Source organism: Bos indicus, chromosome 19 (assembly GCF_029378745.1).
Source record: "Bos indicus isolate NIAB-ARS_2022 breed Sahiwal x Tharparkar chromosome 19, NIAB-ARS_B.indTharparkar_mat_pri_1.0, whole genome shotgun sequence".
Classification (NCBI taxonomy): Eukaryota; Metazoa; Chordata; class Mammalia; order Artiodactyla; family Bovidae; genus Bos; species Bos indicus.
In genome coordinates, this window is record NC_091778.1 from 40,312,573 (window position 1) to 40,334,510 (window position 21,938).

Sequence of the window (21,938 nt, forward strand, 5' to 3'; positions counted from 1 at the left end):
AACCTAAGGAAGAACTTCCCACAGACTGCCAAATCTGGTCATTAATGGGGGCTGCAGCAGCTCCTCTTCAGGCAGGGCTGTGGTTACTGTGGCAGGGGGATTACCACACTGACATTCTCAGGCGCCTAGTTGGCAGGGATGGGGGAAGGGGCCTTGGAAGGAAGGAAAAGAGGAAAGGGAGAGGCAGAGATAAGGGAGGGAGCGCCAGTGGTGCCTGGGTGAGGAGAGGACCCGAGAGAGAAAGGCATGCCCACTGCCCTTGATTACTGGCCCCTCCTCCCCAGGGAGTGGCACCCCCAGGCAGCTGGCAGCTCCAGGCAGGATGTGTGCTGGGGGAGGGGCGGGGGGCGTGCGGGGACCTGTCCCAGCCACTTCTCATCACTGGGGCAGCTGGTGGCTTAAACCTTAATCCAGGACACCAGCAAAACAATAGGCCCTGCACACAGCCTCAGCTCAGAGCCCAGTGGAGGACGTGCAGTGGAAGCACTCCACGCTAGGCAGGAGCAGGGATTTTGGTAGGAGGGGGCAGTGGAGGGTCCCCGGAGGCCCTCTTCTCTTCCTCATCTGTTCCTTGCCAAACCAGCAGAGATAGGAAATCCAGGGGCTTTCAGATCTCAGCAGAATTCCCAGAGAATTTTCTCTTCTGGGCTCCTCAGACCCCCGTGGGGATGTGGGGCTCATTGGGAGTGTCCAGGCTATAGCCACAAGTGGAAGGAGCTGAGGGGGCATCATTGGACCTTCCGCCTGATGCCAGAAAAGGCGGAGGCCTCCTACAGCCTCCCTGATGGGGGTCGTCCAGCTTTCACTTGAGCCCTTGTGAGGACAGAGGGCTCACAGCCCCATCTGGGTCACTTTCCAGATGTATATGATTAGAATGATCTCCCTGGCTAAGAGCTTAGCTCGGCCTTCTCAAATCTCCCACCTGGCTATGTCTTCTGAAACCGTATGAAGCAAGCCTGTTACTTCTGTGGCACTTTAATCTTTTGAGATTTGAGGATATCCCCTCCTCAAACCTCCTGCCCCATGGAGCCCAGCCCCTACCCCATGCAGAAATCCCTAGCTTCGGGCTGGGCACAGGATCCACTCCTTCTGCCAGATGTGTAACCTGGAGGGTGGCTGGCTACAGGCAGGGGCTTCTCAGGATGAGTACATTAGAGTTGCAGTTTCGAGGTGGGGAGCAAAGGGTATTTCGTAGTGAAATTCCTACCGAAATTCCTGCCCTGGAGTCTTCTTCCCTCTGCACCCAGCTGCGCCTTTCTTCTGCAGCTGAAGTCCCCTCCGGCCTGGTGCCAAGGAAGAGCCAGGGGATGAGGACCATTGAGGGAGGGGAGGGGCTTCTCGCCCTCCAAAGGGTTTGGATTAGGGGTGCCAGGTAGGTTAGGCTGCCCGAGATCAGGGGTTAGTGAACCCCTGAGGGAGCTGTCCTGGCTTCAGCAGGCAGACTGCCCTTCACTTTGGCGCCCTCCTGTCACCCACTTTCCCTCTGTGTCTGAGCAGGGCAACTGAAGGGAGCCTCCTCTCAGGCACTAACCTCCTTCTCTCCCTCTTGCCCCATAAACACACCCATGTGCCCCCAAACCCTCTTCAGACACCCTCTGCCCTGCCATCTCGGGGAATCCCAAGTACTCAGGTGGGGTGGCCAGAGGGTAGCGGAGTGTCTCCCCAACCCGGCTCTCCACTCAGTTCTGGTGAGCCAGCCAGGACTGGGCTCGGTCCCTTCAGCGGACTGTCCCTTGGGACTCATGGTCCCTCGCGTCTTCTTACTGCTGCTCTTGAAGGATGCATGTGTGTGTCAGTCTGTCTGTGCCTATGTGTGTGTGTGCGCATGTCTGTGTCTCCGTGAGCATGTGTGTGCTCCTCGGTGTGTCTGCACCTTTGCACACGAGCATTCTTGTCTGGGTGTTTGTGGTGTGTCCCGTCTACGTGAGTGCGTGTGGGTGTGTCTGTGCTCGTGTCCACGTGCACGTGTGTGTGTGTGAGATTGTGCAGCGGGCACTTCCCAGGCAGGAAGGCTGTGTGTCCAGAGTCGGTGAGCTTCGGCTGAACTGAACAGAACGGACACCTGACTTGCTGCACTCATTTCCCTGGATGCATAGGTGTCTTAAGGGGACTGAGGAAAAAAAGGAAAAGGAAGCTGTTGGGCTGATGAGTGTGGGAGAGGAAGGGAGAGGGGAGCAGGGGTCTGGGCACAGCCGGGTCGGTGCGCCCCGGCCGTCCCCCCAGGTCCTCCAGGCTGCAGGAGGCTGTGTGTGGACTGGCATCTCACCCTTGCTCGCTCTGCTCCCGCAGCTGCCCCTGGGCCCGAGAGATGGGTGCTCTCCTGCACGCCCCCTCCCCTGGCAGGGCCCACGGACGCTGCTCCTGCGCAAAAGCCTCCAGGATGGCTTCGGCTTCACCCTGCGGCACTTCATCGTGTACCCGCCCGAGTCCGCCGTGCACTGCAGCCTAAAGGTAGGCCCGCACCCCCGCCCGCCCTGAGGGAGCTTCAGGGCAACTCCTTTGTGCTCTCCTCCGGGTGCTTCTGTGCCTGGGGAAGAGGGTCACCGAGAGGCAGGGGCAGCCCTGGCTGGGTCACCTGTGTGGCATGACAAGCCCCCGATCCGCTCTGGGCTCAGTCTTCTAAGGAGAATGGGGTGGTTGATTTGGGGCAAGGAGCTAGAGGTGGGGGAGTCAGGATGCTCCCCCAACCCCGGGACTCTCGGCCTCTGGAAGGTGAACAGCTTCTCAGGAGATGGGCTTCCAAGGACCCTTTGTCTACCTGCCACTTCTGAGCTGGGTTAGTTGACCCTCCCCAGCCTGAGCTTTAGGGCAGTCGTCCTCACACACCTCCGGGGCCCCTCCCAGAGCGCCCCCGGCCCTTGCTGGCCTCAGCTCTGGGCCTAAAAGAGCCCTGTGCTGGGCTGGGGACCTGGGCCCCAGTGCTGGTACAACTCCTAACTCACGGTGGATCTTGGGTACTCTCACTCTTTCTGGGCTTCATGTCTGCTGCTGTCACCTGAGGGCATTTATCTATTTGACTCCGAGGAACCCTTCCAGGTCTAATATAAATATCAGGTTCTCTGAGTACAGGAACTGGGGCTACTCAAACTGAGCCACGGTATGGGCTGGGGGCAGGGGGTGGTCCCTGACCGGAAAGCTTGTGGGGGGCCTAGGCAGGAACCAGGACTCCCCAGGAGGGCCCAATTCCCTTCCCCTCCTCTCTCCCAGCAGGAGGGGAGAACGATTTATTTTGGGGCCCATGAACCTGTTTCTCCCCTCCACCAGGGCTGGGACCAGCCTGCACAGCTGTTGAGGGACAGGGAGCTTAGTCCCACCTGCCAGAGAACCAAGGCATTGGATTTCTCTGCCTGGGTCCGTGTGCCTGCTCGTGTTTCTTTGTATGCACACATGCGTGCATGGTATGCTAGTCATGTACACGCGTGTGTGTATATCTAGACATGTGTCTATATATACGCTTCATGTGTGCATGTCGCTGCATAGCTCTCACACCCGTGTTTGAGTCTGGGTGTGAGCCAGATCTTCTCATTGGCTGTAAGAGGGGCTGATGGTGTGTGGTAGGGGCACTGCCTCACCCCTTATGCCCGAGGACACCAGCCTCCCAGTTCCCAGGAACCTCCGGTCCTTCCTTCCCCAGAATGTCCCCCCTTTCTGGACCTTCCTCCTTCTCTCAGGGGACCTCCGGAGGGTGGCCCTGCAGATGCAGCTCAAGTGGTCTAGGCTGGGTGGTTGGCCTGTGTCTCAGAGAGACCTTGCTAACGTGGAAGACCCCAGGGCAGGGCAAGCCAGAGACAGGCTCCGTCCCTTTCCAGAACATGCCCAGGGCTGGGAGCCTGCAGGGCACTCACCCGTCTAGATGCATCCATCTGCCGCTGCCACTGCTCACAGTGCTGTCAGCTCATATCAGCGGGCACGCGCCCCTCTCAGGAAGGCGGGCGCCAAGGGACTGTGCTCCAGCAGAGCCCCGCGGCTTCCTGTCCTGGCTGAGGTGCCCCAGACTCCTGGGGTCTAGCACTGGCTGCTCTGTTGTCTCTGAGTGGCCCTGGACAAATCACACCCTGTCATCTGTAAAGTGGTGATCTGTGGAACACATTAGACAAGATGACCCCAAAGGTCCTATCCAGTTGGAAAATGCTGCACCCCGCTGGCCTGGCCTGTCTCTCTGATTTCTTCTTGCCTTTTTCTGATTTCTCCCCAAATGCAGTGCCCTTCCCTCCTCACTCACAAGGATGAGCCGAGACCTCCCTCGTGGGTCTCCTTGAGGCCATTTCTTAGCCCTGTACCTAGATGCTGGAAACATTTTCTTATCTACTCTCTCCCACTCAAGAACTTCACTGGCTCCCTCGTTCTTTCCTTTCAGACCTGAAAGCTTGAGTCTGACTCTTGTCACTTGCTGGTGTTGACTCTCTTTCTGCTTCAGCTCAGCTGACTCAGTCCTATTTCTGCCACTGAGTGCCTGCGTCCTCTGCTCACCTCACCCCAATGCCTTCTTTCAGCTGGCCTGAAACTTGCCTTAAACCGCCCCCTCCCAGAGGGACTAATCAGGCCTCTCCTCCCCATTCTCTGAGAGCTGATAGCCACTGTTTGCGCTTGTCATGCCTGCTTATCTGTGTCTGCCTGGGTCCTGTCTGTGTGTCATGGGTTTGGCCCCTCCTCCACTGGGCTTCGAGCTCTCCAAGGGAAGGGGTCCTGAGTCCCCCATTGGGTTGGTGGCTTTCAGATGGCTGAGTTGCTGATGTGGTAGGACTAGCAGGCATGAGAGAGGGCTCCTGTGACCGGGGGACATTGCCTGGGATGTGACCTCCCCGTGGACACCCTTCCCTCCCCCTCTGGCTTCTGGGCTACTTGAAGGATGATAAGAGGGGAGGCTGATGGGTGGGGGAGCTTGAAGGGGCCCACCCCGGCAAAGCTGGGCCTCCCCCTGTGCTGCCGAGGGCCCACACCCACCTCTGTCCCCTGCAGGAGGAAGAGAATGGAGGCCGAGGAGGAGGTAAGGAGTGGACGGGGCTGGGCTGGGCTGGGGGCCCGCTCTGTGTCTGGCCCTCTCCTGCAGGTCGGCGTGGATTCTGCTGCACCCTTGCCCTTGACTGCAGCCCCTGTCTGCTGTTTCCTGTGTATCCACTTGCACATATGCTTACTCTCTGCGCCCTCTCTTTTCTCCACATTTGTCTTCCTCGGACCTGTCCATTTCATGCTGGGGGTGGTGTTCTGGGGAGCAGATGGGTTCCTAAGCCCTGGCCCCTGCCCTAGAGTTACTCCCAGCCTAGATGGAAGCTCAGGCGGGACCTGCAGGGCCCTGGGGGTGGGAAGGCTGATTGAGGGCCGTCCTTGGGGGCAGAGACACGAGGGTTCTCGGGGTATAAGGGCGGCCCTGAGGTCCTTCTGTTTCCAGACGTGAGACTAACTCCCCTGGCTGTCAGCCTTGCTCTCCCAAATGGCTTCCCAGGGTATTCAAGGCAGACCTCCTTCAACAGGCAGGCTTCCCTGTCTGCCGCTGAGGCTTCTACTGGGCGCACGTGGGGACTCTGTCTTTCTGAATCCCCACTGCAGAGGCCTGTGATGGGGGAGGAGCCAGCCAGCCTAGTGCAGGCCTGTTTCTCTGATGGATACAGCACTTAGCAGAGGAGTAATGCTGGGATGTAGTGATGTCATCAAGGAGGGAGTGCCAGTCCTGGGATTGCGGGCCTCTGCAGCCCTGACCCTGGGGAAGGGAGTGGGGTGGGAGGTCAGGGTGTCTGTGAGCCTCAGGGCCTTGCTCAGCTCTCCCTAGGTCTGGATGTGGACACTCTCTGAGCGTGCGGGTGTCTCTCCCCACTGGCCTTTTAGGGCACCCTTCTTTTGTCCTGTGATGTTTGTGTGTGTGCGTGTGTGCATGCCTGTCTGCCGCACTAGACAATGAGCTCGGGAAGGGCAGGGGCCACGTCCGTGCTTCCTCTGAGGTCTACTTTCTAGCATGGTGCTAGGACACAGGAGCCATTTAAGGGGTGGCTCCATGCGCCCATGTAGCTTTTCATCCTCCCAGCAGTGTGTTTTTTCTGATCCTGTGTGTCCGTGTCCCTGTGGGTGTGTGGCTCTGTTTTGTGTCCGTGTGAGTGTGCTCATTCTCTGAGTGTGTGTCCCCCGTGTGTGTAGCTGTGCATGGGTGTGACCTTCAGTAGCCATCCCCAGCTAACCTGACTGATGCTCAACAGGACCCTCCCCCCGGCACCGCCTGGAGCCCATGGACACCATCTTTGTCAAGAACGTGAAGGATGATGGCCCCGCCCATAGGGCGGGCCTTCGCACAGGTGAGCAGTCCCAGTTACCTGGCTCATTGTCATTCATATGTGATGCAGGGGGTCTCGGGTGGGGCTACTGACACCCTTTGACCAGCTCACCTGTGGCCATGCCCCTGGTTCCCAGGAGACCGGCTGGTGAAGGTGAATGGGGAGAGCGTCATTGGGAAGACCTACTCCCAGGTCATAGCTCTGATCCAGAATAGGTGAGCACCCCTGCCTCCCTTCTCCCATCAGAGCCCCCAGCCCACTCCCTGAGTCCCTCCACACCCTCCCCCTCGGCCCTGGTGGTGCCCTGGCGACCAGGATCCCTGTTCTCCCAGACCCTGTTGCCTCAGCCTGGCCTGACCCCCTGCCCTGTCTCCGTAGCGATGACACTCTGGAACTCTCCATCATGCCCAAGGACGAGGACATCCTCCAGCTGGTGAGTCCTCCCTGCTCTCTGAGGTGGAGGACCCTGGGTTCGGGGCGGGATACAGCCCTTCTCCTTGGCCTCTCTCCCATGTTGGCCCCTCTAGGAAGCAGAGGAGAGAGTGTGGGGGCACCACCAGCCCGGCACTGCCCCACTGGGGATGCCAGGCCCGTCCCCGGGCTGGGGCTGCTGGCTGCTTCATTCAGGGCTGCGCTGTGTTGGGGGAGGCGGGCACTGGCTTTGACCAGCAGGATTCCTGCCAGGGTGTCTGGGAGGAAGGTGGCCCAGCAGGCCCTGCCAGACTGGCACGTTCCTGTGGCTCCTGTAAGATGTCTGTTCCCCGCCCTCTCCCCACCTGGCCTCGTGTGAGCACGTCTCCTGTAGATACATACACACACAGACACACACACACAAAATACTGTTGTGTGCTCCCATTCACACGGCATACCACAGACCACCCAATGCTCAAGCAGACACGCTCGGTACACAGCCACACCACACAGCCCGTGGCCCACCCTTCATCTAGCCTGTCCTATGTGATAACTCACCCCAGACACAACACACCACACACACAACCCCTCAGTACGTAGGCACCACCCCACACGCATGACCACGGGCATCACAGCATACCACACACTCCTCAGCATCTCGGATCCCCACAGCACGCCACCAGTGTGTCACAGCACACACTCGGGGTTCTCACCCCTGTGGCATGAATATTTAGGACATCACGAATGCTTGCTGCTGTCAGAACACATGTGCCCACAGACATCCCAGCCTGCTCCATCCCAGCCCTGGCGTGTGTGCTCAGCAGTGCGACAACCACATGAACTTCCCCAATCATGATACGCGGTGCAGACGCCCCTTCCTTCACCCCACTGCCCACAGAGCAGGCACCATAGACGTGGCACGCAATGTGCCCTGCACTCACGTGTGTACCCGTTTATGCCACACACTCCATGCCTGACGTGTGCACACACACAAACACACACGCTGCCTCTCTGTTCCCTCCCAGCTCTGACCCAGAGCCCAGAGCAGTCCTCTCTGCCCAGTGCCCAGTTCCCTGGTCTCATGAGTGCCAGCCAGAAGCCAGCTTGCTTGCCCCCAAGGTCACTGCCCCCCAGGAGAGGGCTGCGGGCCAATCCTGGAGGCCTTGGGAGCCGCCGTGCTGGCCTCTGCCCTGGATGTGTGCTCACAATCACTGTAATCTCAGTGCCATGCTTGGCACCATGCCCCTCTGGGAACCTCCACCCCATGACCTCGATAGTCCCCTTGCCCTTCCTGGGGAGGGGGAGGCAGGGATGGATGGGGGCCCAGAGAGGTAGGTGGACAGCTTTTCCCAAGTCTCAAAGGCCCTGCCCGTGTGCACCTTTTCCAGGCAGAGGCAGGCGTGCTCTGGTGGGGTGGGGGACTGTGTGTGACCGGGCGGGACCTAGGGCGGTGCTCTCTCCTCTGGGCAGGGTGGGGCAACAGCTTTGAGCTCTGCTGCCCCAGCTCGGGTGGGCAAGCAGCCCCAGCTGTCAGCATCTGGGGGCCTCCGCCGGCCCCCCTCTCCCTGGCTAGTTGGAGGGTGGGGCCCAGGCATTCCTGTGGTTGGGAGCCAAGGCTGGAGGCCAATGGCGCTGCGGCAGCTGCTGACGCCACCGCCGACGCGGCGAGGCCCCTCCACACCCATCCTCCCCTCCCTCCTCCTCCCGCCTGCGAGAGAGAGTCGGTGGGGGCCGAGGGCAGTCGCCGGGAGGGCAGGCTGGGGGGCCCCGAGGCCAGGGCCGGCACAGTGGTCAGCGGGGGCTGGCGGGGGCGGGGAGGGTGGAGGGGGCCGGGATGCCACCACAGCGGCTGTGATGCGGGGAGTCCGGGGAGCCGGCAGGATGGCAGGAGGGAGAGGTACGTGAGTGTCCTGGCTGGTGTGTGGGTCCTAAGGGGGCTGAGTACGGGGTGTGGTTTACTCACCCTCGTCACGTGATGTGTGTGCCCGGGACTGGAGCTGTAGTTAACTGTGTGTGTGTGTGTGTCTCATTGTGCTTCTCTGTGTGTGTGTGAGTGTCTCTGGGTGTGTATTTTCCTGGGTCTCCTTGTGATGTGTGTGTGTGTGTGTGTGTGTGGTTTGGTTTCACCCTCCCTCTTTGATACTTCATGCTGAGCTAGGCCCCTGGGTAGCCCCTCAGGGGCCAGGCTAGGCCAGGGCCACAAGGCCGCTGTCCCTGGGGGCTGCCTCCTTTTTTGGCCGGGCCTGGGCGCTGGCCCTGCCACTCCTCAGCAATGCAGCGTCAGCCTCAGCTCCCAGCGCCAAATTCCAGGGCTGGGGTGGCAGAAGGTGGTGCAAGGTCCCTCAACCAGTCTGGCCTCTCCCTCAAGCCTGGTCCAGAGAAGCAGGGGGTGAGCAAGTCCCTCCCCCGCCCCCCAGTGGCCCAGGAGCCAGGCCCTCAGCTTCCCGTCCAGGGGGATGGAGGGACAGCTGGGCTCTCCCAGCCCCCGCCCACCCCACCCTGGACACACCCCTTAGGCGGCTCCCTCCCCTGTCATCTGCCACCTTGACTGGTCTCTGGTGGGGTTTCCCAGCTCCACCCGAGGGTCTGTGGGCACCATGGGACACAAGCAAGCAGGGAGGCGGCTGAGGCCAGCATGAGGGGAGGACCCCAGAAAACAGATGTTGGAATGTTTGTGGCTAAAGGCAGTCCTTGTCATAAGCCTTAGAAAAATCCTGGCTCTTTCTCGAGTGAATGTGTGTGTGTGTATGTGTGTATGTGTGTGTAAGACTCAAAGGCCTCTTATTTCTTTGTCCTCCCCTTGACTCTCTTTGGAGCATGCCTTCTCACCCCCGCCCTCTCAGGACCACCCCCAAAGCTTGGTCCCCTTCCTTCAGGCCCCTTTCTGGAGGGCCTTGACCTCCGGGGGCTGCTGTAACCCTGCCCTGTGGGGTCTGTTCAGCCCTGCTCACCTGCCTTTGTGTCCCCGGGCAGGCCTACTCCCAGGACGCCTACCTGAAGGGGAACGAGCCGTATTCTGGAGAGGCCCGGAGCATCCCAGAGCCACCCCCGATCTGCTACCCCCGAAAGACCTACGCCCCGCCAGCCCGGGTCTCCACCTGGGCCGCTATGGTTCCTGAGCCGCTCTCAGCACTGCCCGGTGACCCCCGGAGTCCTGCTGCCTGGAGTGACCCGGGGCCCCGCATCCCGTCTACCGCCCGCTCCCATCCGGACCACCCTTCCTTGGGGATGAGCCAGCCCCGCCCCAGCCCTGGTGCCTTCCCCCGCCTCCCCCCAGAGCCCCGGACGCCTCGTGCCTTCCCGGAGCCTGGCAGCCGGGCACCCCCCAGCAGACTGGAGTGCCAGCAGGCCTTGTCAAACTGGCTGTCGAACCAGGTACCCCGCAGGGCGGGGGAGAGACGGTGCCCCGCCATGCCCCCCCGGGCCCGTAGTGCCTCCCAGGACCGACTGGAGGAGGTGACTGCCCATCGCCCTTGGCCCTGCTCCACCTCCCAGGGTGCCTTGAGCCAGCTGGGCCAGGAGGGCTGGCACCGAGCACGCTCAGACGACTACCTGAGCCGGGCCACCCGCTCTGCCGAGGCGCTGGGGCCAGGAGCGCTGCTGTCACCCCGCTTCGAGCGCTGCGGCTGGGCTTCCCAGCGACCGTCTGCCCGCACCCCTGCCTGCGCACCCAGGGACCTGCCCGGGCCCCAGGCCCCAGCCCCTCCTGGCCTGCAGGGCCTGGACGACCTCGGGTACATCGGGTACCGGAGCTACAGCCCATCATTCCAGCGCCGGACTGGCCTCCTGCAGGCGCTCTCCTTCCGGGACTCCCCCTTTGGGGGGCTGCCCACCTTCAACTTGGCCCAGTCCCCCGCACCGTTCCCACCAGAGGCCTCTGAACCACCAAGAGTTGTCCGACCAGAACCCAGCACCCGGGCCTCGGAGCCTCCCGCCGAGGATCGCCGTGATGAAGTGATCCTGAGGCAGAAGCCTCCCACGGGCCGCAAGGTCCAGCTGCCCCCCGCAAGACAGATGAACCTTGGGTTTGGTGACGAGTCCCCAGAGCCAGAGGCCAGTGGGCGAGGGGAACGCCCGGCCAGGAAGGTGGCCCCTTTGGCCACTACTGAAGACTCTCTGGCTTCCATTCCCTTCATCGGTGAGTGATGGTGCGGGTGGCTTGTCTTGGGAGACTTGCTTTTCCGTGTCCCTGTTGTCCTCCACCTACCTGCCACCCAAGCGAAACTCTGGGGTGGGTGCTGATGGGATCAACTCATTTCTGTGGCCATCCATCCATTCGTCCATCCATCTTTCTCCCATCATCCCGTCATCCCTCCTCCACTCGTTGACGCGTCCAGTCTTCTTTCCATCCACCTTTACTTCCCCTGTCTCTCCTTCCCTTCCTTCCTTCTTTCCCTCCCCGTCTCTGGCCTCCTTTGTCCTGTTCTTCCCCTCTTCTTTCTTTTCACTCTTCCTTCCACTCTTTCTCTATCTTTCCTTTGTTCCGTTCACTCTTTCTTCTTTCCATCCGTCCTCCATCCTTCCATGCATCCAGCACCGAGTTGTGCAAGGCACTGTGCTAGGCTCTGTCTTCTCCTGGAGCGCATGGTCCATGGGAATGTATGATCAGACGAGAACGATCCAGGTGAACGGGTGTGTAATAGGAGTCGGGGAGCGCTGAGAGACAGAGAAGGGCTGGGCTGGGGCACAGTGGCCAAGGAGAGAAAGGAGATTGTGGCTAAGACGAATGAGTTAGTCAGGGGAAGAAAGTTCAGGGAGAGAGACGAGAATGTGCAAAGACCCTGAAGTGTGAGTTAGGATGTCCTTCCAGGTCACTGCATGGGTTGGGAGGGGCCTATTAGTTGATGAGGAGTTCGGACTTCACTTTGAGAGCAGAGGGAATACTGAAAACTTGTTAGGAATGGATGCGTAAAGGGGAGACGGGACAGCGGAAGGGTTGGTGATTCCCAGGTTTCTGGCCTTCCTGGAGGGTAGAGCCTCACCTCTGTATCAGGAAAGAAAAGGAACGAGACGGGAAAAGATTTCAGGTTTGCTGAATAAGAGGTGCTCATGAGGGAGCGTGATCAGCTGGGCTGGGTCTGGGGGCTTGGGAAGACTGGCCTGCAAGATCATGGAACTGGAGCCCAGAGGTGGTAACCGGACCTGAGGGTGGTGAGCTCACCCAAGGGCAGCCATGGGAGTGACCCTGGGGAAGATCCCCAGGCCAGGAGAGGAGGCACGACCTGCCCCCCGCACCCCAGCCCCCAAGTCCGCTGAGCTAGCCTTGTCTAATAGGGCAGACACAGCCTTTCGTCTCAGTAAGCTCCCAATATGAAGTTAGGAGGTAGTTCCAGTCCAAGGGGGTGATGTGGCACCCACTTCAAGGAGCCCCCAGTTGGTGGGGGAGATAGATGGTCCTTATCCTCTAGAAGCTCCCAGTCTGATGGGGGAGACACATTCCATGGCCTCAGAGAGCCGTCAGTCTGGTGGGGCAGACACAGTTCCTGCCTCTAGGAGCCAGGTTTAAGAGGGGTGACTTGCCCCCACTCCTGGGTGCCCTCAGTGTGATGGAGGAGGCTGAAGCTGAGCTTGCATGACCACAGTGGTGGCTCAGTTCCCTTGGCAGTGGGCGTGTTGCCAGGAGGGCCCTGGAGGGCTTTTGGAGTCTGGGGATATGGTCCCAGCCTGGCTATGAGGCTGGGGCCCTGGGGTGGCAGGCAGGTTCAGGCTTCTGGGACCTTCACCCACCGCTCCCTCTGCTCTCGCAGACGAGCCCACCAGCCCCAGCATTGACCTCCAAGCCAAGCACGTCCCTGCTTCTGCTGTGGTCTCCAGCGCCATGAACTCCGCCCCTGTCCTGGGCACCAGCCCATCCTCCCCAACCTTCACCTTTGCCCTCGGCCGCCATTACTCCCAGGACTGCAGTGAGTGCTTCCCGCAACCCCAGCCCCAGCCGCTCCCTTGCTGCCTGGTCCCACTGGTCCCTGTTGGGCCCACTGCCTGATGGCTGGCCTCCCCCGACTGGCTTCTGCTTCTCCTGGGGTCCCCTGGGGACCAGGTCCCCGGGCCCTGCCTGGATGGGAGGGCTCTGGGGAAGCCCCCTCCGCTGCCCCGCTGATCTGGGCGGCTTTGCAGGCAGCATCAAGGCCGGCCGCCGTTCTTCCTACTTGTTGGCCATCACCACCGAGCGCTCCAAGTCCTGCGACGACGGGCTCAACACCTTCCGGGACGAGGGCCGGGCTCTGCGGTGAGGACCGGGTGTGGCAGGGCTCTTGGCCCTTGGGTCTTCTACACGCGGGGGCAGTGGGCTTCCCACTGTAGGACCTTTGATCCTTGGGACTTGTGGGAGGTCCAAGCGGTGCCTCTCGTATGCCTCATCCTTGATCCTCACCGCCTAGGCGCCTGCCGAACCGCGTGCCCAGCCTGCGGATGCTTCGAAGCTTCTTCACTGATGGGGTGAGTGGCACGTGTGATGTGAGCTGGTGAGGGTGTCGGAGGGCTGGGGTGTCCCACGCCTCAGCTCTGGAGCCTAGCCTTGGCAGCAGGGCCTGGCCTGGGACTCCTATGATCCCAAATGGGTCACCCGGATTCCTGTCTCCTTCCTACCTTGGCTCTCCCCACACTCACTTTGTGCCAGCCGTGAGACCCACCCTCTCTGGGGGCTCTGTCATCCCCTAAAGACACCGTGAGCCCCCCTCCCAAGGCCTTTGCACTGTCCTGCCAAGCCCCCACCTCTCGTCTAGAAGGTCCTCTCCATGCCCACCTCCATAGCCGCAGGACTCACTTTTTCACTTTCTCTAGATTTACTTTTTTTCTCTAGATTTTTTTAGGCCTTCCGTCAGATTTCAGCCTAGCCCTGACTTTCATGCCTCCCCCCACCACCGGGCTTTCCTCTGAGCACTTCCCCTGTTGAGCACTTTATGGGCTCATCTCCTTTCTTGCCTGTCTCCCCAGCTAGAATGTAAGCTCCATGCGGGCAGGGGTTTCACTTGTCTTAGTCACTGCTTGACCCTACTGGGTGTCTAACACAATGCCCATGCTGGGAGGCACTGGGTCGGTATTTGTGTGGTGTCTTCAGGGGACAGCGAACACCCTGGAAAGGGCAGTGGGGACACAGGGTTGAGAGTGATGGAGAGGCCAACGTTTCCAGCCTCAGGACTTTGGGAGACACAGGATCAGTTCTGAAATGGCCTTAAGTGTCTTTTTTTTTTTTTAATATTTTATTTATTTATTTTTTAAAATATTTATTTATTTTTGCCAGCTCTGGGTCTTTTGTTGCTGTGTGAGGGCTTTCTCTGGTTGTGGTGGGCAGGGGCTTCTCTTCATTGTGGTGCGCAGGCTTACTGCAGTGGCTCCTGTTGTCATAGAGCTTGGGCTGTAGGGAACTCGGGCTTGAGTAGTTGTGGCGCACAGGTTTAATTGCCCCCCGGCACATGGCATCTTCCCAGACCAGGGATTGAACCGATGTCCCCTGCATTGGCAGGCAGATTCTTTTTTTTTTATTTTTAATTTAAATTACAACGTTGTGTTGGTTTCTGCCGTACGATAAATCAGTCGTAACTACATATATGTATATATATCCCCTCCCTCTTGAGCCTCTCTCCTGCCTACCACCCCCATCCCCCCCCTCTAGGTTGTCAGAGCACCAGGCTGGGCTCCCTGTGTTGTACAGGGCAGGCAGATTATTAACTACTGGACCACTAGGGAAGTCCAGGCTTAAATCTTTTTGATTATAGACGGGCTGGAAAAGGCATCTTGATTTCTGTTTTCTTCTTCTTGGCCACACCCTGTGGCTTAGTAGGATCTTAGTTGAACCTGCACCCTCAGAAATGAAAGTGAGCAGTCCTAACCACTGAACCGCCAGGGAACTCCTGGCATCTTGATTTTATTGACACCTTGATGATTCTGTCACCTGGCTTCCTCCTTTCACTTCCTCTGCTTACTTGACCCTCCCCTAACCTGTCACTGCTATTGCTGGAGTCCTGCTGACACTGGCACTTCCTCTGTTAACCCCTTGTGGGCATGACCACCTGCTCCACTAACTCAGTCTTTGTTGATGTTCCTACTTCCCCTGTTTATGCAACTCCATGCGGACACAATCACTTTCCCTGTTTCCTTAATTCCTTCAAGTCTATAAAGTTAAATGTGCTGAGGCAGGTGGTCGGCAGGTCACATAGCCTTTCCTCCTTTCTGGCTTCCCCATCACATACATCTCATGACAGCAACACAGATGGATCAGAGAGGGCAAGCAAGGCCTCTGAGACCACACAGCACAGAGGAGTGTGGTACACACCAGGCCTGTGGGGCTGCAAGTGGTCCATGGGGTTTCTGAGATGCTGGTACTGTGGGAGCCACCCTAAATTGCTCTCTGTTGTCTCTCTGCAGTCCTTGGATAGCTGGGGCACTTCCGAAGATGCTGACGCTCCTTCCAAGCGACACTCAACCTCTGACCTCTCAGATGCGACCTTCAGCGACATTAGGAGAGAAGGCTGGTTGTATTATAAGCAGGTCCTCACCAAGAAAGGGAAGGTAAGATGGCTGGAGGAATGAGCTGGAGGTGGATGGAAGCTGGCTCCAGCAGAACTCTCCAGTTTTTCCTACACCCACCCCACTGCCTCTGGAGCTAAGACTGCCGCATGAGGGGTAGAGGTTAGATGCCAGGAAGAACTTCCCAGGGATCCTAAAGAACTCATGAAAAAGTTCATCAGAGAGATGGTCTTTGCTGTGGGTGGATCTGATCAAGTTATGCTTGGAATTCTGACAATACTATCCCATGGTTGATCCTTGGTTGGCAGATCACACCCAGAATGGCCACTGGGGCTCATGGGAAATGACAGAGCAAGGCCAGGGTGATTCTGTTAGGGGAGCTGAAGCCCCAGAAGAAAGCAGAGTTCAGCCTTTCCAAGGCCATCAGAGGTTTTAGTCTTTATCCTGGAAAGTGTTAGTACCTCAGTTCTGTCTGACTCTTTGAGATCCCATGGACTGTAGCCAGCCAGGCTCCTTTATCCATGGGATTCTCCAGGCAAGAATACTGGAGTGGGTTGCCATTCCCTTCTCCAGGGGATCGTCCCTACCCAGGGATCAAACCCAGGTCTCCTGCATTGAAAGCTGGCTCTCTACCATCTGAGCCATGGCTGCTTTATACTAAGGGCTGTAGTTCATGGGGTTGCAAAGAATCAGACATAACTTAGTGACTGAACAACAAGGGGCACCTAAAAGCCCCTGGGGCCTCTCCCACGGGCTTCTTGTGGGGAGTGAATTAGACAGGGTCAAAGGGAGGTAAGGAGGCCAAGTAAGAGCTGCTCTGGAGATTCAGGTGAGAGAGGAAGGGGGCCTGGGCCTGGGCGGGGGAACAAGCAGGATCCCAAGGGGCAAAGGTGGAGCCCCTGGATCTGTGGAGCACGAACTCTGGCTCCAGGCAGCACCATGGGCTGCAGAAGCGGGAGGAGGAGCCACCCCACTGCTGTGCCTCCCCGCAGCACAGGCAGAGCCGGGCAGAGCGGTTAGCGTGAACCTGGGCTTGGCTCTTAACTGTGCTGCGAGTTGCTGGTGAAGCTCAGGCTGCTCGCTGACCTATGACCCAGTTTCCTCGTCTGTAAGCGGAGTGAATGCTAATCCCCAGATCGTGCATCTTTGCTGAGGATTAAATGAGATGATCTAAGCAAGAGTTTACCTGGGTGCCTGGCCCTCGGGAGCTGCTCTTCTGCTTATTGCTATTGTTTGAATTTTCTATCCTGCCTTCTAGGGTATCTTGTACCTGGCGGGAACTTAAGCTTCAAAGTCAGACACACTTGGAATTCCTGCCCAGCCACTTATCAGGCACAAGGCAGCTGGTAACCCCCTTAATGTCCGAATCTCACTTTTCTGATCTGTGAGATGGGGACAGTGTTATTCTTCTCCAAGGGCCCATGTGAAAGTGAAGTGAGAGTGTAGTCCAAACAGGGCTGGCACTCCTCTGTGCCCTTGTCTGGCCTGTTCATGATGCTGGACAGCCTGCTGCTGCTAAGTCGCTTCAGTCATGTCCGACTCTGTGCGATCCCACGGACTGCAGCCCACCAGGCTCCTCTGTCCATGGGATTTTCCAGGCAAGAGTACTGGAGTGGGGTGCCATTGCCCTACTCAGCTCCAATTCTCTGCTGAGGTTCTACAGATTCAGGGGTGAAGGAGCTAGGCCAGTCCTGCCCTGCTGGGGTTTATGCTGGGTGGAGAAAGCACAGTGCTTGACTGCTGTGATGGGGGCGCTCAGGAGAGCAGTGCGTAGCAACCTATGACCCTGACCTCAGTGGAATGGGAGGGGGTGTCTGGAAAGCTGTGAAGGGTGTCTAGGGATCTATGAAGCAGGAAGGGTGTGATCTGACAGGGGAGACACCCTCCTGGGCAGTCTGGGGGGAAGGTGGCAGGGGATGCTGGGCGGCTGGGAGCCGGGATAAGAGATGGAAGGCCGGTGTGGAGGTGGGTGCCTGCCCGCTCGCAGGCCCATCCCTTGGGGTAAGCCTTTGCAGGTGAGGGGGTGGGGTGGAGGTGGGAGCCCAGGAGGTAAGTGTTGCATCTGTGACAGGCGGAGACAAGGCCATTGCTGTTGTCCAGGTGAGCGAGGGGAGCGGGGCGGAGGAGAGGGGACAATTTAGAGAGATGTGAGGGGGAAGGAAAGCTGGGCAGGCTGCAGGCTGGGAGGTGACGGAGGGTGGAGGAGGCAGTGTTGGTTCCTGGGGTCCCAGCTTGGGCTGGAGGGTCAGTGAATGGTGGGACCCTTCCCCCAGCCGGAGGGGCAGGTCTGGGGAGAGGCAGCCAAGAGGTTCTTTGTGGGCCTATGGCGTCCGAAGGCCCTGGCGCATCCCCCAGTGGAGGTGTCCTGGTGACAGAGACTCTGAGGGTGCGGCATCAGGAGGGAGATCCACGTGGGGAGGGTGCTTGTCCATCAGAGAGGACACAAGTGTCTGCAGCCACAGGCGCAGGAACACTGAGGGAGAAAGCAAGAGACGGATGGGCCTTGGGAGGAAGCGGAGAATGGAGACCAAGGAGGAGTGGGCAGGTATGGACAAATGGTCTGGCCCAAGGCTGGAGGTGATAGCTGCTGACTCCTGCCTGACAGTGGGCTGTCCCCTGCTCTGGGAGCCCTCTGGCAGCCCAGCAGCAGGATCTCCTGGGCAAGGAAGGGACCTGGCCCCTCCCGGGTGCTTCGGTCTGTCCAGGATCCAGATTGCCAGGCAGATGTTGTCTGCTCCAGCCAAGTCCAGCCTTCCCCCGGCCCCCAGCTCCTTTGGAGGCCACTGACTATCAGTGAGAGGATGGGATGGGTGGGTGTGACATCCCTGCAGCCAGACCCAGCACTGGAGCTGGATGTGACCTTGGAGCTGGGTCACCTCTTATTTTTCCAATATGGCATACTGATGCTAGGGGTGGGGGCCTGACTTGTCCAAGGTCATCTAGCTGGTTTAGTCCCAAAGGGCCTCCTTGTCACCATCTCACTCTGACATTAAACTTCTCTTGGAGGGCCCTGCTGTTTCCTGCTTTGAACATCCCTGCCTGGGTCCAGTAGGTATGGGATGATGGGCAGGGTTCATGGCCAGACGTAGCTGAGTTCACCTGCCAGCCTCCAAGTCTCCTCATCTGGTTTGTTCTGAGGACAGAGGCTCTTGCTGGCTGAAGAGTCGTAGGTAGGCTGTGAGCCAGAGGAACGGTGCCCTCAGTCTAATGGGGGAGATGAAGCCCCAGCCCGCAGGGTGTTGTTCCGAGAACGACAAATTCATTTACTCAGTAAATATCGACGAGCACTTCCCCTGTGCCAGCATGGCTCTAGGCTCTCGAGTGTGGAGGCAAGAGGGCGGATGAGTTCCCTGACTCAGGAGCTTTTCCGAGCTTTCCCAATATGGAGAAAGCTGCCCATAGCCAGTAACCTGAGGCTGCGATGGGCATTCAGAGAAGATGAACAGGGCGATGTAATTGCCTTTAAGTGGGGAGGAAGAAGGAGCTGCCATTAGGGGAGAAGCGCTTAGAGGTGGTTTTGCTAAGGAGGTGATGTTGGTAACACTTGAGCTTAGACCGTAAGGGTGAGAAGGAGGCAACCACATGAGGAAGAAAGACCAGGGGCTCTGGGCAGAAGGAATAGCATGTGCACAGATCTGGAGAAAGGAAAGGTTGGGCTTGTTCAGTAGAAAAGGCCCCTGTGTCTCGGCATCATGAGAAAAAAAGAGGGATGGGTTAGGAGAAATAGGCACCTGATCACAAAAGACCTTAGATTTGCTTCCAGCAGTGATGGGAAGCCATGAGAGGGTGCCAAGCAGGGGGAGCCAGGACCTCATCTACATTTTGAAATGATGGCTGCAGCTGCTGCTTGCAGAGTGGGTTGCAGGAGGGAGAGTGGAAACTGGGAAGGTTCATGCAGTGGTCCAGGCAAGAGGTGTTGATGTGGTGGCAGGAAAGATGGAGAGAGGTGATATTCTAGAAGCAGAACAGTTGTGATTTCCTGATGGGTTGGAGTCAAGGTTGAGGAACAAGGAGGAGTCAAGAGCAATTCCCAGGTTTTTGGACAACTAGGTGGATTTACTGAGCTGAAAAAGATGGATGGAAGGGGAACGGTAAAAATCAAGTGCCCCATAGTGAGCAAGCAGCATCTGCAGTGCCCGTGGGACATGCAGATGGAGACACTGAGCAGACAGTGGCAGGTACCAGAGCGTGGCTCTGGGGAGATGCTGGGCCACGGGTACGACTGAGCATCAGCATCAGCAGACAGACAAGATTTTAAAAAACGGGCGTGGATGGTGTCATGGGGGAGGTGTGCAGGGGGTGGGGGCCCAGGACAAAGTTCTGGAGCGCCCCCTCCTTTAGGGCAAGGACTCTCAGCTCAGCATTGTTGGTATTTTGGGCCAGATGAGTTTTTGCTGTGGGGTTGGCCTGGCATCAGCATGCTTAGCAGCATCCTCAGTCTGCCTCTGCCCACTAGGTGCCATAGCACTTCCCCAGGTGTGACAACTGAAAATGTCTCCAGACAAACATCTCCTGGTTGAGAACTGCTGATGTAGGGGATGTTGGTTGATGAGGGGCGGGGTGGAGGAGTAGAAAAGGAGTCAGTGAAATTAGGAGGAAAACTAGAAACCACAGGATCCTGGATGCCAAGAGAGAGTTTGGGGAGGGAAGGAATGACTGCTGGCTGGGTCCTATACCACCAAGAGGCCAAGCAAAGGGCTGAGAAGGGCCTGGACGCTGCCACAAGCTTTCGCAGTACTGAGCCCAGGTGGCCTGGGGGGCAGCTTCCCAGGAAGAGGAGAGGGAGTGGAGTCTTGAGTGAGAGGCAGAGAAGCAGGGAGAGCAAGCGTGGTTGACAGCTTCTGACAAGCTTTGCCCGCTAAGGGAAGCAGAATGTGGCCCCTGAATGGCTTTAGGAGGATTGTGCGGAAGGTGGGTCCTGCTTGGTTGGGGGGGTCTGATTGCCCTCTGGAGCCCCCTGCCGGTTCTCCGGGGGCATTGCCGATGCCGCCGGAGCGCCGATGCTAGCACTTGAAGAGAAGATTGGGGACCCTTTGAGGGCACTGAGAACGATGGATAGGGGTGTCCCGGCCGCTGCGGGGCTGAGAGAGGTGGGGGACTGCGTGCGGGAGGCCGCCCCAGGCGCCGGCGGGAGTGGCGCAGAGCAGGGGGCTCCCGGCGGGCAGTGGGGTGGGGTGCCCACCGCTGTCCACCGCCTGCAGCTCCTAGGGCCCCCTCGGGCTCTGGGGCGGGGAGGGCAGGCCCAGCCTCTCACCCCGCCCCCCTCCCCTCTCTCCCCCTCCCCGTGTCTCCCTGCAGAAAGCGGGCGGCGGCCTGCGCCAGTGGAAGCGGGTGTACGCCGCGCTGCGGGCGCGCTCGCTCTCGCTGAGCAAGGAGCGGCGGGAGCCCGGGCCGGCGGCGGCGGGGGCGGCGGCGGCCGTCGCAGGTGAGGACGAGGCGGCGCCCGTCTGCATCGGCTCCTGCCTGGTGGACATCTCCTACAGCGAGACCAAGAGGAGGCACGTGTTCCGGCTGACCACCGCTGACTTCTGTGAATATCTCTTTCAGGCTGAGGACCGGGATGACATGCTGGGCTGGATCAGAGCGATCCGAGAGAACAGCAGGGCCGAGGGCGAGGTGAGGGCCCGGCCCGGCCCCAGGCGGGCCAGGGAGGGCAGGGCAGGCCCCGGGCCCCTCTCACCGGCCGGGCTCCTCCCTTCCCCGCTCGGAGCCTCAGTCCCCTCTTGCATAAAATGGGCCAACAGGAGTGTACCTGGCGACTCTGCCCGCCCAGGGTTTGGTGTGAAGAGAGGATGCATGGGCCAGTGGCTCACAGAGGGCCTGGCGTCCTTAGTATTCCATGACTGGCAGTAACAATAATAGCTGTCAGAGTGACAGTAATTATTATTATTATCATCGTTGTTATGACTGCCTTGGGCAGGCTCTGGCACAGAGAGGTCAGGTCCAGGCCAAACCTCAGCCTCTTGGTGGAGCTTCGGGAGGCAGGGGGATCTCCTGTGAAATGTATTACAGAAAGAGGTCCCCCTGGGCCAGAGCTGTAGGGGACCCCCCTGCCAGGGCTGGCCTTTCTGCAGAGGCAAAAACACATTGACCTTGGGAGGAGGCCAAGGGGATTGGCCTTTGGCAGCAGGCAGCAGGGGCTGAGCCAAGGGCTTTGGCAGGGAATCCAGGAGAAGTTTTAAATGGCGCCCCCTCCACGGTGGCGCTGCACGCCAGGGGCCTGGCTGGAGTATCTGCCTCGACTCACTCCAGCTCCCAGGTGGCTGCACAAGTGTGCCTCTGTACACCTGCAGTTCTGTGGGGGTCCTGGGCTGGGAGCTGGGGGCTGGCCTCTGCCAAGAGGATGGTGGGCTTGGGCCCTGGTCCAGCGTTCACCTGCTCTGACCACAGGAGGGGGTCCTAGTGCTCACCGAGGCCCACTATCTCACTGAGCCAGGCTCTGCTGCCCCAGGACAATGTCCTCGCTGCAGGGAGAAAAGCACCTGAAATTTGAGGCCCTTCTCTGCGGGGACTGGCTGGGGCTGTCCCCAACAGGGTATGAGCTGGGGGTCCCAAGTCCCTGCATTATTGCAACAGCTGCCCCTCCTGGGGCAGCTGGGCTGTGCCTTGCCAGAACTGTGATGAATGCCACATGCATAATTCTGCACCCCAACCCTGAGGTTGCCATATTATCTCTCCAAGGAGGAGACTGAGGCTCAGAGAGGTTAAGTGGATTACCCAAGGTCACACGGCTGGTGAGGGGGTGCTTGAGAGTCCGGCCCTGGTCTTTCTTGCTCTGGGGTCTGTCCCCTCCAGCTG

The 21,938-nt window shown here is 59.1% G+C and overlaps 1 protein-coding gene across 8 annotated transcripts in view; it reads left to right on the forward strand.

The window, feature by feature from the left end:
* Positions 1 to 21,938, forward strand: part of ARHGAP23 (Rho GTPase activating protein 23) — an 81,406-nt gene that overhangs the window by 31,526 nt on the left and 27,942 nt on the right. For 4 of the 8 annotated variants that reach the window (XM_070773357.1, XM_070773356.1, XM_070773362.1 and 1 more), the window contains exons 2-12: positions 2,290 to 2,451; positions 4,960 to 4,987; positions 6,189 to 6,284; positions 6,400 to 6,478; positions 6,642 to 6,696; positions 9,648 to 10,812; positions 12,422 to 12,577; positions 12,789 to 12,900; positions 13,052 to 13,109; positions 15,039 to 15,182; positions 20,439 to 20,756. In XM_070773357.1, the coding sequence (XP_070629458.1) occupies positions 2,290 to 2,451; positions 4,960 to 4,987; positions 6,189 to 6,284; positions 6,400 to 6,478; positions 6,642 to 6,696; positions 9,648 to 10,812; positions 12,422 to 12,577; positions 12,789 to 12,900; positions 13,052 to 13,109; positions 15,039 to 15,182; positions 20,439 to 20,756 (2,373 nt within the window). Of the gene's footprint in view, positions 1 to 2,289; positions 2,452 to 4,959; positions 4,988 to 6,188; positions 6,285 to 6,399; positions 6,479 to 6,595; positions 6,697 to 8,499; positions 8,572 to 9,647; positions 10,813 to 12,421; positions 12,578 to 12,788; positions 12,901 to 13,051; positions 13,110 to 15,038; positions 15,183 to 20,438; positions 20,757 to 21,938 lie in introns of those variants that run through there. The other 4 variants (XM_070773361.1, XM_070773358.1, XM_070773363.1 and 1 more) reach the window with 4 other exon arrangements.